The sequence below is a fragment of the Mycteria americana genome, chromosome 10 (assembly GCF_035582795.1).
Source record: "Mycteria americana isolate JAX WOST 10 ecotype Jacksonville Zoo and Gardens chromosome 10, USCA_MyAme_1.0, whole genome shotgun sequence".
Classification (NCBI taxonomy): domain Eukaryota; kingdom Metazoa; phylum Chordata; class Aves; order Ciconiiformes; family Ciconiidae; genus Mycteria; species Mycteria americana.
Window position 1 is genome coordinate 26,690,410 of NC_134374.1, and position 17,094 is coordinate 26,707,503.

At 39.1% G+C, this 17,094-nt stretch overlaps 2 protein-coding genes across 3 annotated transcripts in view; one reads left to right on the plus strand and one right to left on the minus strand.

The window, feature by feature from the left end:
- LAS1L (LAS1 like ribosome biogenesis factor) overlaps positions 1–12,172 on the plus strand; it is a 49,299-nt gene extending 37,127 nt beyond the window's left edge. Inside the window, exon 13 of one of the 2 annotated variants that reach the window (XM_075513058.1) lies at positions 12,042–12,172. In XM_075513058.1, the coding sequence (XP_075369173.1) occupies positions 12,042–12,051 (10 nt within the window). In that variant the 3' untranslated portion in view covers positions 12,052–12,172. Of the gene's footprint in view, positions 1–494; positions 1,375–12,041 lie in introns of those variants that run through there. The other variant, XM_075513057.1, reaches the window with a different exon arrangement.
- ZC3H12B (zinc finger CCCH-type containing 12B) overlaps positions 5,188–17,094 on the minus strand; it is a 35,207-nt gene continuing 23,300 nt past the window's right edge. The window contains exons 3-6 of the mRNA XM_075513056.1: positions 12,949–13,088; positions 11,968–12,202; positions 11,769–11,875; positions 5,188–11,223 (exon numbers count right to left, since the gene is read on the minus strand). Coding sequence (XP_075369171.1) covers positions 9,803–11,223; positions 11,769–11,875; positions 11,968–12,202; positions 12,949–13,088 — 1,903 coding nt within the window. The 3' untranslated portion in view covers positions 5,188–9,802. The remainder of the gene's footprint in view (positions 11,224–11,768; positions 11,876–11,967; positions 12,203–12,948; positions 13,089–17,094) is intronic.

Genomic DNA, 17,094 nt, shown 5'->3' on the forward strand with positions numbered 1-17,094 from the left:
CTGTAGATACGCTAGTTTCTGTGACTTCTTTGTAAAGCCATAGGCATGGCTAGTTTCCCCGTGCAGAATGTATTGGCGTTGTAACATTTGTGACTTGTGACAGGGTGCTTCCGTGTGACTGCGGGCTGTGGTAGCATTTCACCTGGTTAGCTTGCGTTCCCAGCTGCGAAGGGCAGATGAAGGTTCAGATGAAAATTGTGTGTGGTTATTTCTGAAGTCATGTCTCCCTCACAATTGTTAGTAACTGGTCACGTTTCCTTTGGTTTGTGCTTTGGTACCTTTGGCACCTCGGGACTGTTGCCTCTCTTGAACGAACTGATAAAAAACTGAGGACATTCCAGCAGCTAAATGTTCAGAGCTACAAATGAGAAATGACGTTTTGTTTTGGAAATAAAACTTGTTAACAAGTTTAAAGTGCTATCAAAATTACTTTGGCGATGGGAGCTTCTAAATCAGCTTGGTGCTTATGTGCTTTATTTCTCTTCCTCTCACAGCTCTGCAGAATTGAATATTCCTGTGACAGGAGGATTGTTATGGACCCAGAACGACTTCCATAAAATAAAAAGTGGCCTTCAGCTTTTCTAAGACAGCAGAGTGCTCTGCAGCTTTCAGTATTGCACAGGATAAGTGGCATGTAAGAACTAGTAATGCTGATGGGGAAATAGCCATTCCGGGATAATTTTTTTTTTGTGAAGATTTACTGATTTTTACCATGTAAAATCAGTATTTTATAAAGGCGGCGTGTTTTAAGTTCCATGTGTAGTAACCATTGTCTTGCTTAACCACTATCATGAACTTTTAGCTCTAATTGATGTTTGCCAAGTAGAGTACTTCAGAATCCCTCAGTGTTCCTTATTTTTTTTCATGGTTAATAAATACAACCAGCTGAAGGCAAGCCTTCTTTCTGGATCCTGTTTTTCCTTTTTCACTCAGGTATTCTGTAAAGTGTTCTCTGGTCTTTGTTAGCCAGACTATTGAGCCCTTCCTATTTCAGTGACACTAATATTGTCCTGTATGAGTTTGCATGATTTTGCCACGATAAGATTGTGCTACAATTTTCATCTAGTTAGGTGTCATGCTTTAACCCCAGTCGGCAATCAAGCACCACCCAGCTGCTTGCTCACCCCCTGCCCCACCACCCCGGTGGGATGGGGGAGAGAATCAGAAAAGCAAAAGTAAGAGAACTCATGGGTTGAGGTAAGAGTTTAAGAATTGAAATAAAATAAAATATAATAATAGTAATAATAAATTGTAATGAAAAGGACAACAAGAGAGCGAGAGAGGAACAAAACCCAGGAAAACCAAGTGATGCAACCGCTCACCACCCACCGACCGATGCCCAGCCAGTCCCCCAGCAGCGATCGCTGCCCCCCAGCCAACTCCCCCCAGTTTATATACTGGGCATGACATCCTATGGTATGGAATAGCCCTTGGGCCAGTTTGGCTGTGCCCCCTCCCAGCTTCTTGTGCATCTGGCAAAGCACGGGAAGCTGAAAAGTCCTTGAGCAGTGTAAACACCGCTTAGCAACAGCCAAAACATCAGCGTGTTATCAACATTATTCTCATCCTAAAATCCAAAGCACAGCACTATACCAGCTGCTAGGAAGAAAATTAACTCTATCCCAGACAAAACCAGGACACTAGGATTTCACATGAAGCTTCAGGGGTCAAGCCTCATTATAGCATGGCTGAATGCACTGTAGTGCGTAAATGGCTTCGAAAATTTTTTTTCTCACAGTTTTTTTTGAGTGATAGTCTTGAGGCCCCTACTATATTTTTTTAATTAAAGTTTTCTGCTTGGTGATATTTCTGTTTGTGATTTTGCTGAGGTTGATAACTAATACTGTGGTCTTTGCTGACAGCTAGTGTGATTACTGCAGAAATGGACTTGACTGCCTTGTTGGAAAGTTGTTGAGAAAAAGGACTTCCAGGTAGTTTTTCCTATATTCAGTTTTCTTTACCTGTATTAAAGGTTCTTGGAACTTGGAGGCTTCTGCAATTACCTGTCAAAAAATAGGAGTTTAAGCATATATTTATAGCAGGACTCCTCAGTAAGAATTTGTTGGAGTGTATCTGCTAGCGGGTGAGACAGAGTCTTTCTCTGAGTCAGTCTAATAATTTGAAGTATTTACAAACTAAACAGAAACAGGAACGTGTCGGTGCAGCATTGTGAAATGGAATCTTTTTAGTTCTTTAGAGCTACTGCTGACGTGCTAATGTTCTGTAGAAAGAGATACAAAAAGGGACATAAAACTTTAGCAGTACCTTGGATAGGATTGAGTTGCAAGTTTAGAACAGCAGCTTCATGGATGCTTTGGGCTGGCTCTCAACTAAAGCCTTAGCTAAATGTCCATAACGTAAGTATTACTTCTTTGTTCTAATTCTTTGTCATCCTGTTCTGCTGCAGTTACTCTTACCAGACAGCCAAAAGTTGCTTAAAATGGAAGGTATGTTGTACATTTCCTTCTCTAAAAACAAGCAGTGCTAAGGCAAAAGAAAACAAACTTCTCTTTCTGTTAGGAGGGATTTTTCATGTAAGACCTTCCTTTTCTAGTATTTTTAGAAATTTCTCCTTTTACCCAGCAGTTCCTCAAGCTTGCTTAGGAAATTTTGAGTGAAGAGGATTTGTTCTTTCATCACTGTATTGGGTAGAGTACAAAGTTACTTAAATTATTGTATTTGGTACTTCTGAGGTCTGTCGATGCAAACAGTTCAAAAAGGGAAGCGTCATGCTGGCAAATACTGTGCTGTTTGTAACCTTTTTCCCCTTTGGTAAAGGTTTACTTGGTAAAACCGTGAGCTACTGTACTTTCTTCATCAGCTCTAGTTACTGCCCTGTGTATCTGCCATTACCCCACCTAGTGAATTACGGAATAAAAATCCTGGTCTTTGATCTAATTGCAGAGTCAAATAAAATAGTTACATCCAGTGCTGTGGATGACCTGTAGAAAAGCACAGAACTGCCACATGCTTTAAAAAAAATAGCAAGACTTGAGGAGAAGCCATAGTAATGGTGTGAACAGTGTAACTGGGGGGCAGCAGGGAACAGGCTTGAAACAAAGGAAAGGAAAAAAAAAAAAAGTTGGGAATGGCTGGAGAAAAACATAAATGTTTCGATTTTTAAAAAGTGAAGAAGAGGCTTCTACTAGAACAACGGAAGTGTAAAACCTAGACAATTATGTATTGCTCTGTTCAGGATTATGAAACTTGGTGTTTGTTTGATCCGATTAATTCACAGGAGGAACAATTTTGTGGCTACTTTCCCAAGTACCCGGGAAATGACAATGTTACTATGAATAATACATAATAAATGCATAGATAGCCTTAACATTTAAAGCCAGCTGGTTCAAATGACTTAAAAAGCAAGTAAGTAAACAGTTACTGTATTTGGTACTTCTGAGGTCTGTCAATGCAAACAACAGCTCAAAAAGGAAAGGGTGATGCTGGCCAAATACTGTGCTACATACCATTTTTTTTTCCCCTTTGGTAAAAGTTTATGTGGTAAAATTTGTTTTCAACATGCTTATTACTTCCTTTGCTAGAAGCATATTCTGAGTTGGGCTAGGAAAGGCAATGTTGATGTATTCCTAAATTACTTGATTTTTCCTTTGCATTGGGCAGGACGTCTGGAGACTCTGCTTTCTCCCTGTAAATTAATTTCTCCAGACAGATTTTTTTTACTGTCTGAAAAAAACATCTCCAAAGGGAAGCTGTAGAAAGGATTGGAGATAGAAGCTGGGACTATATGGAATAAATCATGCCAATAGGAATTGCTGAGGAAGGTAAGGCCTGGGTCCACTGCTTTTGTGGCCTGTGACCCCTTTTGGCTTTATCCGCTTTCTGAATTTCTTTTCAATGTAAGTAATTGGACAGAGTACTGGAACCTTATTAGGATAATTTGTTCCTGGCTGTTCAAGTCTTTAATAATCTGTTTCTCATTCCCAAAGGCAGCTACTCTGACAAGGACTTCAGCTCTATCCAGGGGTTACAGTTTTGGGGAGAAAACTGGAACAGTAAGAATATCCTGTGGAATCTAATTAGTACGTGTTTTCAGGAGTGGTATATTTGAGGATGTAAACTAAGCACAAAGGGCCTGCGATTAGGACCAAGCAACTTTGTACTACAGGTATTTTATTGGTTTTGATTGGTTTTGTGCTGTCTTCTGACTCACCTGTGTCCTGGTTAATTTTCGTCCTGGTAGCTGGTATAGTGCTGGGTTTTGGATTTAGGATGAGAATAATGCTGATACCACACGGATGTTTTAGTTGTTGCTGAGCAGTGCTTACACTGGTCAAGGGCTTTTCAGCTTTCCCTGCTCTGCCGGGCGCACAGCCAGCACAGCTGACCCAAACTGCCCAAGGGCTATTCCATACCATAGGGTGTCATGCCCAGTATAGAGACTGGGGGGAGGTGGCCGGGGGCAGCGATCGCTGCTCGGTGATTGTGCATCGCTGGCTTTGTACGTTCTTCCCTCACACACACACTTCCTCTGCTGTCCTACTAAACTGTCTTTATCTCAACCCATGGGTTTTACTTTTTTCCCAATTCTCTCCCCTGTCCCACTGGGCGGCAGGAGGTGAAGGAGCAGCTGGGCGGTGCTCGGTTGCCGAATGAATGGGGTTAAACCACGACAGCCTGGTTCCTGGCCCCTGCGAGAGCGAACATGGTAACAGTGAGAAGTTCAGGCAGATGCAGACAGAGATGGTCTTTGTGTATCATTTTCTTTTCATTAGCTTTACCCGCCCCCCAACGAGCTAAAGCAGTTTGAGTCAAAGCAATGGCAGTAATAGGCAATAAGTGACTATTGCTGCCACTATTGTGTCACCTCCCCCATAGTATGGGACATGATTAACTGTTTAAATAGTGAAAGAAAATTTGTGTAATACAGAGACTGACAAAGGATGTTATTCCGACAAGACAGCAGGACCTAAATAGTACTTCTTCCTCTGCTTTTTAAAGAAAAGTAAAACTCTTGTCCTGTTCTTTCACAGAGTTAAGCACAGATGGAAAATCTGAGCATTATGTATTTCAGAATCTGGGTATTTTTCAGTAAATCAGCTAAAAATACTGAGAAATAATTTGGACAGACTACAACAGTTGTTTTGGACAAAACAGCTTTTTGGGGCTCTCGCCTAAAGAGGGTTACAAAATAAAAAGCTAGAAACAAATAATCCAATGGCTCTCTGTTTTATTAAATAAGCAATTTTTTTTATATATATAAAGTATAACATGTTTCATATTATTAAATAATTGTGCAAACCTTTTACACAGAGCAGGGGGGAACAGCCTATATTTCTTTTAGATTCTTCTCTCAGTTCTTTTAATACATTTACAAACTTTAATACCACAGACCAAAATCATAGATATCGTATAATGGCTCTTCAAAGGCTAACCAAACACTGGCATGAGAATAATGTAAGTGACCGTGCACTTGTGTTTTTCCAGTTGAAATACTGCAAGAAATACAGTCACACAGGCTCTGTCACACAGACGAGCTCTGGGCACGTAAGAGGAGTATTAAAGCTGACCACTCACCATAGAAATAACGGTGACAGATCTAACGATCTGACTGCTCCACATCCTGTAGTACTAATGCTTCAGGTGAACTTCTGGCAAGTCAGGATAAGGTAATATTCCAACTCTGTGGAGCAAAGTCTCACAGAAATGATGCATGTTCCTTCTCTTTAGCATGGAGTTTAAAAATTACTATAGTCAAAATATGTCCCTTGAAATGTTCCGTTTGTGGTTTGGTATACATCACAGGTATATGTGTGTGTCACCAAGTATTTTTTAACTGAATTATTTGGACAGATTCTTTGCGTGTTCTGATTTTATCATTAAGAATTTCAAAATGCCAAAATTCACGATTTGAGGCAAACTGGCATTAAAAGTATGTAGGGGGGAAATTCACCTGGGTAGATGGTGTAGTTTGGTTTGGTTTTTTAATGAGGATCCTTCTGCTTGTTCTAAGCAACCACCGCCACACCTTCTGTTGTTAAGTCTACGTTAAAGCATTTTTACAAAACCTAAACAGACTCATGCTAGTGAATGAATTACATGCAGCAGCAACTAGAGGAGTGCACGCTTATTACTACAGAGATTTACGAATACCACGTACTGGTTGAACATCCATTTTCACTCATTTTGTCATTAAGACTTACATTATATTTGGGTCAACCAAAAAAAACCCAAAGAGATTTATAAAATTTTACCACAATTAAACAGTAATGTTTAATTCTACAAATGAATAAAGCCAACTACTGCAGCTCAATACAACAACAACAGGACTAACAGTAGTGAAATCATCTATATATGTACAATTTAATATATTAGTGACATGTAATTCTTACAAAAAACATTAAATAACTTAGACTAACATCCCATAAAGCATTTGAATTTTGATTCATGAATTTAAGGTTACTCTTAAGTGACAAATTATGTGAAAGTAATATAGCTAAAGATGAAAGATCAGTAAATCAGAACTCCCAGAGCATGCTCTGGCCCCAGTAAAGCACTAAAGTCTACTGCTTCACTCTCACTGATTGCAGCAGGCCAGGATTTTACCTTCCCACTTTTTTTTTTTCTCTCATCTAGAATTGTAGTTTTATGGATTTTATTAAAATATAGTTTCTAGAACTGTTCTCTTACACTTTTAAAAACATTTAAATACCATGCTCTCAAAAAGAGCATTTATACAAAGTCTTATATTTACAATATAGACAGTTATGATCAGGTGTTAATAAGATCAACTCTTCCATGTAGGAAGAAATCTAAGCTTATGCGCTGAAGATTAATGAATGTGTCAGTGTTTTGAATTGGCTTGTAAACATACCTGAAAACAGAGGTGGATGACTGGATTATCACTTAAAGTAGTTGATGAGGAAAGACAACATCACATACAAAAGTTTCGTTATCTCCAAGGAGGACTAAACAAGCACAAAACTTGCAAATTATTTCCACAAGGCTACACTGCCCATTCTGTAACTCCACGCATGATAGATGCTAATAGCTTCTTGGAAAAAGACAATTTGCCTTCAAAGTGCCTTAGGGAAATAGTGTGCTGGGTTTGTATTGGCATAGCATTCCCGTTGTTTAAAAAGGAATTATTCTATCAGTAAGACAAAAGTTAGTGAAAATAAAAATGACTACACAAATCCTACAAATCTCCGTAAACTACCCAACACTTCATACAGAAATTTCTGCTCGGTTTTCCACATTAGAAAACATCAAGAACACCTACTAAACCTCTCTTAAAATAGCTTATCTTTATAATTGGAGAAAAGGGGAACAAACATTTCTCTACATACAAATATTTAATTCCATGCAAGATGGAAAATGTGAGTGCACAATAAAGTTCATTTTATACCTAAATAATTTATAAATTAATCCATTAAGAATAAAGCAGGGTCTATAGCAGTTATATTGTTACATTTTAAACACATGCAGATGAGTTAACAGCAACATTTTTACATAAAGTTTAGTGCAAGAATGTATCTGTGTAATAAATAGACTAAAGATAACTATGTAATGCTTTGAGGTGTACACACAGTATCTGTGCACATAATAAACTGGTTCTGAAAAGTTGTCCTTGTTTGTCTATAAACTACAAGTGCCCATTTTAAATAAAAAAGATCCATAATTACTCATGGGCTACTTCCCTGTGACACATGGTGTCACAAACATTGTGGTGAAAATGTAATACTGAAGTTAATCTAGAGATTATTTTTTTTTTATACACAGTTTTTATACAATCAAGAAAAAGAGATACAATTTGTATCAACAAACAAAAGGTCATTTCTGGTTATTTGAGGCATTGCTCTCAGCTGCTTATACCATGCAAGAGAAGAGAATAAGAATTAATTGCAAATTAAAAATATAAAATGCTGGTTAGTAAGAAATGTTTTTGAAAACTGGTTAAGAGTTAAATCTATTTTCCCCAACTATTATAAATGTCTGAAGATTTTTTTTCCCATTAACAGAGACAATAAACAACTAATTAAAACTTAAGTTATTTTTAAACACCAAGTGTAAATACAGAATCACCTTCAAGTTAACTCATTTTAAATACATAATGACATGGTCATTACGTATGTTACCTTTACCAACACAAGAATATTTATCTTGTGTGAAATGATACGGTTCTCCAGTATCAGTAAATTACCTGTAGTTGCACCTGTAATTGTGGTTAGTTGTTGGTTTGGTTGGTTGGTTTTTTTAATATGACAGGAACATATTTTGCACATGATAAAGAGCCCACGAGATATTTTGAATCAAAGCAACCATTACAGTAACACAAGTGGAGGAAATGATATAACTTTGTTCCTCAGACAAACAGATAACTAGAAAGCAGCATGCAAGCCATTATCAAAACACCAGAAACAACCCTGACTGCAGCCTCACGTTCCGTGTGTTTCACAGTAAGAAACATTTAGGCAGTGTCACACCTTCTCATGAAGAAACAAAAGGCCATAAACCAGGCCTTCTCAACTTTCATGAAAAAAACTACAGTAGAAGTCAACAAGTCCTAGCTCGAGACGTATCGAGTTAGTAATGGTTTGAAATGTTGAAATATACAATGGATTCAAAAAAGGGCGTCCAGTCAGTGCAGCTTAAAAAACAATAAACGCCTCTTTTGGAGACATTTAGCTACAAAGGTTCCCACCCTGAGCAAGATACCAGTTGCGCAAACAATGCCACACAAAATTATGTCACCTGTTGAAACAGGAACTCTAAAAGCCTTCATGAGGCAAATGCACACCTTTGCGTGGATCTGAAGAGCAAAAAAACCAGGCCAGCTTTGCCACAAGCCCAAACTGTAGCATCTCTTCTCAAGCAGCCGCCTTCCCCCTCCACCCCCTTCTCAAGTTGATCTGGTAACAGCCATCCTGACTGCTATGCTTATTCAAACACTGTCCTTGCCCCCAGAGGAAGGGCTGTACTTACTGATGAACAGCCATGTTAGCATCCAGTTTCCACTGCTTCAGGTGGAGTAATCCATTTTACATAAAACTGACAATTTACTTTCAGCTTGTCTAGTCATCTGGGCCAGCAGCTGCTTACTGCACAGTTGAGAAGCGGTTCTGAAGAGAGATGCTACAGTTAAACTTCTTCTAGTTTATTGAATGGCGCTCACACCTTCACACTCCTTAATGTTTTGGTCCTAATTTAATAAAGTATTTGGCTTCTGCTGGATTGAGCCAACGTATTGGACAGTGTACTAGATACTCCAACTCTTGGGGAACAGGTCTGAAATTGAAGTACCAACAACAATATTGACATTCAAAAGCTGAGATCAGTTTTTCCTTTTACAAATTGAGTATTTTAATTTTTTTTGCAAGTTCACTTTTTCTTCAGTGTTTAATATGCCAGTAGGCAGTGTCAAATGACAAAGCTGAAACCCTAAAATTCATCTGGGTGTGTATAGCGCATACTTTTAAAGGCCGATTAGGTATTTATAAGCAAATTGAAAGTGTACACTACTACATGCAATATAATTGCTAACAATTTTGTAGTAACAGCTTTGAGACACTGAACGTGACATTGTAGTTTTTAATGAGCTATCCATGCAGCAAGGTATGCATTTCCTATAAAATACTATTAAAAATCCCTATATTTAAAATCTTAAAATTTACAATACAATCAACTCTTATATAGTGCCTCAGCATATATACGATTGCTACTGTGTACAGAATTTTATACTATCTTAGTAGAAAATATTTACAAGAGATTGGCCCCTTCCTTCTTCATTTAAGTTTTCCTCCAGGTCCTATAGTTTAATTTATCCAAAAGAGGCTGTAATGCTTTAACGCCCTGTTCTTAATTTGGCAACAATCATAGCTGCCAGCTGTTGTGCATCTGTCATGTGGGGGTTCTTTTCCATCACAGAAAGGACAATGCTTGGAGGGAAAATATTGCAGAGGTTCTTGTATGTTTGATACTGATGTTCTGGGATGATATGTGGTTCCCGTGGCTCACCACATATCCCAATCCAGGGATTCCTCCAGAGTTGCTCCATCTTCTCAGGCATGCTTCTTACCATGACAGGTTCGTAACATGGCTGCATGAGGTTGTTACTCAGTGGGTACGAGTGGTAAGCGTAAGAGTCTGATGCACATGGTAGTGGATCCCAACTAGCGTGCTGCTCTCGACAGAGAGGTGGTCTTCTCTGCCTCGTAGGGTTACTTTCATAAAGCCGTGAGTCAGAAATACTGTCCATTCGTGTCATGACCAAGGCACGGCTTGGTTGCGCAGTTGATGGATGAACGTTTTGAGGCACAGGGTATTCTCCTGGACAACTGGACCGTGCTCCAACAACTGGATGCTGGGCATGTAGGCCTAAGTGGGAAACTGACTGTTTGCGAAGGGATTGCTTAGGCTCTTCAGTTCCATAACTCTGAACTCTATTTAAGGCTTCATGGTAACCATGGGAAAAAGGCTGAAGACGATTTTGCGATGGCAGTCTGTGGATCTTCACATTGTCTTCTGGACTGGCATCTGCTACACCCAGATACAAGTCATTGTAAGAGGAATAAGAATCATTACTTGTATGGCTTAAGCAATTGTCAGGACAGGGGCTTGAGTTTCTAGAATACATCCCCTGGTCCATATCAGCCCCGTAATAATCTGTGTTACGGATACTACTTAGGCTCAAGTTGGAGAAATCACTGAGTAAGGAATAATAGCCATGGTCCCCCAATGATTCATATTTGGGATACTGGTCAGTATAGCTAACTGAGGTGCCATGGCTATTGGTGACTAGTATAGGAGGATATTGCACACTGGACATATGTTCCAGTGAGGATTTCTGATGCATGAACTGTGAGGAACCTGGCACCGGACTGCTTGCAGAACGCGTATTTAATGCACCAGCTGCATGGCTTTTTGGTGGAGGGAGCGTTGGTACACTTAATGCAGAAACCAGAGACGGGACAGAGCTGGCCTCAGACTTCCGGGCTACTGATAACTTTTCCTCAGGTTCCACAGCTACTGATCTAATGCTTGGATCTGACTGACGTTTTGGGGCAATGCGTTTCACTTCAGAACTGATTTCTCCTTTGGAGCTGGATGGCCCTGTGCCACATTTGGCCAAGGCTCCCTCACTCATAGTTTTCACAGCAGATAATTTGGCACTTATTCGAAGCTCATCCGCTACTGACCTTTGAGGCTGGTTTGCCCGTTCTGGGTGGTAATATTTACATTTGTGCCCATAGGTGCACTTTTTACCTGGAAGAAAAGTGTTTTCAGGTTAAATAAACCAAAAACTAATCAACACCACCAGCTGCTATCTTTCATGACTTCTCAATAGTAGTATTTCTATATTAACCCCCTAAGGAATAGTTATATATATTGTATATACAGGCAGTCACAGACTCTGCTACCTGTATCCACATATATCACTGCATCAAAGCAAGACACATCAACTTTTCTTCCAACTGGCTCATGATTTCAATACTGACAACATAATGCTATATTAAAAAAAAAACCCAGCTCTAACACAGTTTGTATAGTTATGAATCTCCTTCCTTGAATACAAACCAGAAGAAAATAGCATAAAGCTTTGTTATCTACAAGGTATATCTGGTAATCCCTAACTTTCTGCTACATTGTTTTTATTAATATGTGTGTGAAGGGTATAAACATGGATATAGTGCTTGGATGGCAACATGAAAAATGGCCTTTTTTTTCCCCCCAGTAATGACAAGATGTTCATTAACTGCTTGCTTCACCTACCTTTGAATACAACAAACCAATCTGACTTCGGCACTTACCATAAGGACACGGTTGTTTCTTATGTTCGGGAATAACTGGCCTTTTCCTTAAGAAATTTTCAAGGCTTGGACCATGGCGTCCTAAGGGATCATCAGGAGGCATAAATCTAAGGGGAAAGAAATGAAATGTGAATTTCAATTTTTACTGGGGATTCTGAATTAGCAAATTCCCTTACTTTTGAAGAAAAAAACAACATACTTGTCATTCACAAAAGAATACATTAGCAGCCGCTCCTCTATGAACTTCTTCCATTCTGGTTTTTCATTTTGAAGATCCCGATAGTTGTCATTTGATACAATGATGCCATCTGAGTCGAAAGCAAGTTTTACTATGAATCGGTCATCATAGCAAACTACTCTTCTTCCCTGAACTCTTCGAGATGGGGTGAAAACAAGAATTTTTTCTTTCTCCAATTTACGTAAGATTTCTTGATCTGTAAAATAATTTTAGTTGAGCTGCTTTTAAAAAAGTTTTAAAAGAAAGAAATGCAGCTTTTGAAATATGAAACTTCTTGCCCTCTTTTCTGACAAAGCGTTTTGTAATCATGTTCATATATGGTCCCCATTATCATTAAAAAATACCTAGATGCAGAGTGCCATTTCTGAGGTTTCAAAGCACTGGGTAAATATTCAGTATTTAAGCTTCATAACCACTCTACTCCTCTGTAAACAACCATGTACCTTTACTCAATCTTCCTGAACACATCAAAAACTCGGTTGTTACTGTATTACAATAGCCTTCTTGTTAGCCTAAAAGTACCTTCTATGGGTCAAAACACATGCTGCCTCTTCAGTGTTCAAGATAATCCTACTTAAATGAGTCCCTGGCCCGATAATGCTTATTTTATACTCACCCGGCAACTAGGAATCGGTTCGTATATGCTTAACAAGGTTTCCTAATGGGAAAATTATGACTACTGCTTCTCAAAAGTGTTGAAATGATCCAGTAATGTTACAAAAAACCAGCATTGTTTACAGGTGCAGCTACTTAAATGCTTGTTTCCTCACCAGTGAAATTGTTGTGTTTTCAAACGAACAGTTGAGTGCAACATCATCATGCAACATCACATCCACAGCCCAGTACGTAGTATCCATCAGAAAGATGACATGCTTGTGTCTTAACGCAATACTTTTTTTTTTCTTTTTAACCAAGTGGTCAAAGAAAATCGTGATCTGTTACCTGTAATTGGTGCATCAGGTCGAGACTGTTCTTTTCTCCACGCAGGTACAAACACAGTGATATCTTTATGTCCTTTTTCCAGAAACCAATCAACAGCTAGTTGAATTCCCCGACAGGAAAATCCTTCTTTATTCCCATGGCTGAAGAACATGCAAAAGTTGTAGAAACAGCAAGGACAAAAGTTACATTTGATTTTGTTTTTTGTTGTGGTGGTTTTGGTGGTTGGTTTTGGTTTTTTTTTTTTTTTTTTTCTTCTAAAGCTGCCATGATCTTAAGGATATGAGAGAAACAAAGTCTGTGAAGATAGGTAAACCTTTTTATTAGACCAGCTTACATAGTTGGAAAAAGACAATTGTCCAGAGCTATTCAGCCATCAGATTACAGCAACACTGCTACTTAAAACTCTAGAAATGGTGACATTTCACTATCCCAAAAGCAAAAACAAATAAACATGAAGTTTTCCTGCTTTTTCATTTTATTAGCTAAGCTAATGAAAAATACCACTTTCCCCAACAAATTGAGCTTACCTTAAATAGTACCATAAAAAGTTATCAATGACAAAAAAGGAATGAGTTAACAATGCTGGCTATCATGGGTGATAGGTGCTTTAGACATCTAGATTAAAAAATGTTTCTCTAATACCAAATGTTCTTCATTTCTTATCAGGACTTTTTAAGGGAAAGAAATAACTCTCTCAAAGTTGTTTAAGCCCTGCCCCCATCACAAATTTGTTTTCCGAAACACACAGGAGTCTGTAAAACAGCACACAATTCAGATAAAGGGGTTTAATTTTCAAAATGGCCTAAGATGTTTCCGCAAAGGAAAAAATAAATTCTTTAGAGGTTTGATAGAAACTAAGTAGAATCTTATTCAGGTGGACCCAGGAGGTAGACTATCCTGATTTGCTAAACATAGAGTGAACTAAAGAATCAGGTTTTAAATCCTCTCAGGAAATAGTTTAGGGAATGCCTGAATAATACATAAGCACACATATAAGAACAAGACGACATTTAATTATAATATCCTTAGTTCGTCTACACAGGTAAGAGAGAGACACAGATCTTTGCATTATGGCTGGATTTCATATTTAGATTCAAGCCAACATTTTCTCTGTCTGAAAAACAGTGCATATATTACTGCTACACCACATAATTGAATAATAAAAACTAAGGGTTCTGGTTCTTTTCAATTAATATTGGAACTACTTGAGGAAAAAAAATATTAGTATGCCCTTTTTACTAAAAAAATCCAAAAAACACAAAACACCAAACAAAAAACCCAAAAAACAAACAAAACCAACTCTTTGTTACACTTCAGTTTGGCTAGCAAAGTGAACTACTTCCAAAATTGCATTTGAAAATGGTCGACTAGTAAACCAATGCTATGCTCCTTGATGCACACTCTTCAAAATGTATTAACTCAGGTTTTTTCTCCCCTTTCTCAACACAGCTGCAATTTTTCATCAATTGTGATAGGAGTGATGCTGCCCAGTTAGTTTGGTACCTACCAGTCATTATTTCTGAAAAGACTTCTATATTAATTTGTGAAGAAAATTAATTTCTTTAAATCATTCCATCCACTGCAACAGGTGCTAACTGAATCACATCAGTGATGCCGTATTGGGGAGCGAGATCCTCACCACAAAAAAGCGGCCAGCTCAGGGAGGGTTACAGAACGCCGTAAGGGCAGGGGAGGCCATGCGCACCAGTGATGCTCCCTATGAGGGGAAAACCACAAGGGGCCTAGGTAGCAGTGCTGGGCAAGAAACGCAGGAGAGGACTCTGCTATAGCAGCCCTGAAGTGTGCGGGCAGTCACAGAATCACAGAATCATATAGGTTGGAAAAGACCTTTAAGATCATCGAGTCCAACCATAAACCTAACACTGCCAAAAACCACCACTACACCATGTCTCTAAGCACCTCATCCAAACGTCCTTTAAATACCTCCAGGGATGGCGACTCAACCACTTCCCTGGGCAGTCTGTTCCAATGCTTGATAACCCTCTCGGTGAAGAAAAATTTCCTAATATCCAGTCTAAACCTCCCCTGGCGCAACTTGAGGCCATTTCCTCTTGTCCTATCACTTGTTACCTGGGAGAAGAGACCGACCCCCACCTCTCTACAACCTCCTTTCAGGTAGTTGTAGAGAGCGATGAGGTCTCCCCTCAGCCTCCTTTTCTCCAGGCTAAACAGTCCCAGCTCCCTCAGCCGCTCCTCATAAGACTTCTGCTCCAGACCCTTCACCAGCTTCGTTGCCCTTCTCTGTACACGCTCCAGTACCTCAATATCCCTCTTGTAGTGGGGGGCCCAAAACTGAACACAGTATTCGAGGTGCGGCCTCACCAGTGCCGAGTACAGGGGCACAATCACTTCCCTAGTCCTGCTGGCCACGCTATTTTTGATACAGGCCAGGATGCCATTGGCCTTCTTGGCCGCCTGGGCACACTGCTGGCTCAGTCCACGCAGTTGGCTGTAATTAAGGAGGCTTTGTGGTGCTGTGTAACGCTAGGTACTCCTCCCACTACTTAAAGCAGCTGGCATTTGACTGTACACAAAGTGGCATCCAGCTGCTGCGCCATCCTCTTCCAAGCTGTTAGTTCTGCGTAGCATCCCCCAAAACGGTTTACTTCAAGAAAATTTCAATACTGAAAATGGAAATGGTTCTGTTTTCCATATAGAGCCACCTTTCAGTTACAACATACACATTTTACCATAAAGGCAAGGCCTCCATTTGCATCATCAGTAATTGCAGTATTTTTAAGCATGAGAAGTGTATAGCCCTTGCACTTTTCAGATATTCTCAGTCTGTAGAGCAGATGCTGCATAATTAAGAGATTTGCATCATATTAAAATTGTCTTTAGCATTATTCTATGGACTATCATTCAGAATTTTACTTCAATGTTGTTGTTGTTATTATTATTATTATTATAGAACAACATCACAGATTACGGGACTGTAGCAAGACGCATGCTCTTCCTGGGCTCACAATGTTACATAAAGTAACACTGAAGCAGACCAAAGCAGACAGATCTAATACCATCTGTGTAACTAAGGCCTATGGATCACCAGCGTAGTCCAAATCCTTGCAACTTTAATAATGAATACAGAAGCCACAATGTTGCTAAAACATTTCTGTTTAGATTTTTGTACTTATCAGGTTTTACAGAATTTAATATCCTTCTGAATTTTCCGATGCATATGCATTTTGTTATGAATTGGACTCGATGATCCCTATGGGTCCCTTCCAACTTGAGATAATCTATGATTCTATAAATAGAGCATCAGTTCTAAGTTATGCAATAGTAAGAGTACACACACACTTTTCTCCAGTTGCTGCCACATTATGCTCAGGAGCAACTCAAGCAGTACAGAGACTATAAATTCAACAGGCACAGAAAAAAAGGAAAGAAAAAAGTTAAATCCAATATTGGTGATGTTGCTTTACAGACACCTCTTTTGGACTGATGTAACCACAACTTGGCACTGGAAAATCCTGTATATAAAATATTCTTAGAGGATCTGGAGGGTTTATGTATTTCAAAACTCAGAGTACTCAATACACCTATAAAAATCTGAATTTTCTTAATACCTTGAAAAAAAAATTCAGATCACAAATTCTTTTAGAGCAGAAAGCTGATACCAAAGGAAATCTATTGTGCAAACATTACCTGAAGAACTCTTGGTATCACTCACTGATCACTGAACAGACTGTTTAAAGAACTCCCTCACAGAAAGTCATACTTTCTCAATGATAAACAAATCACTGGCTAGCTGAACCGTGTACTCTACAGACATGCTCCAAAGTGGCACAGGACAGATATCTCTTGAGTTAGTGTTGACCCAAGCAGCCGAGTGCATGTGTGTACACACGTCTGAGATTACAAGCACCACAGCTGTGTGAGTCAGCATGTTCAGCTCATGCATGTGCCTGTACTGACACAGCTGAATTGCTTTAAATTCCGAGCAGGCTTGATCAGCAGGAGCTCAAATACCCTGAAGTCCACTGCATATCATCAGCATACACTGCATGTCATTTTAGAAAGAACCAAGTTTTCCTCCCCTATTTGGTTGCCTCTGGACATTAAAGAAAAATAATTTTCGACATTGTTCAAGGACTTCAAAAAATTAAACCCATCCACACAAAA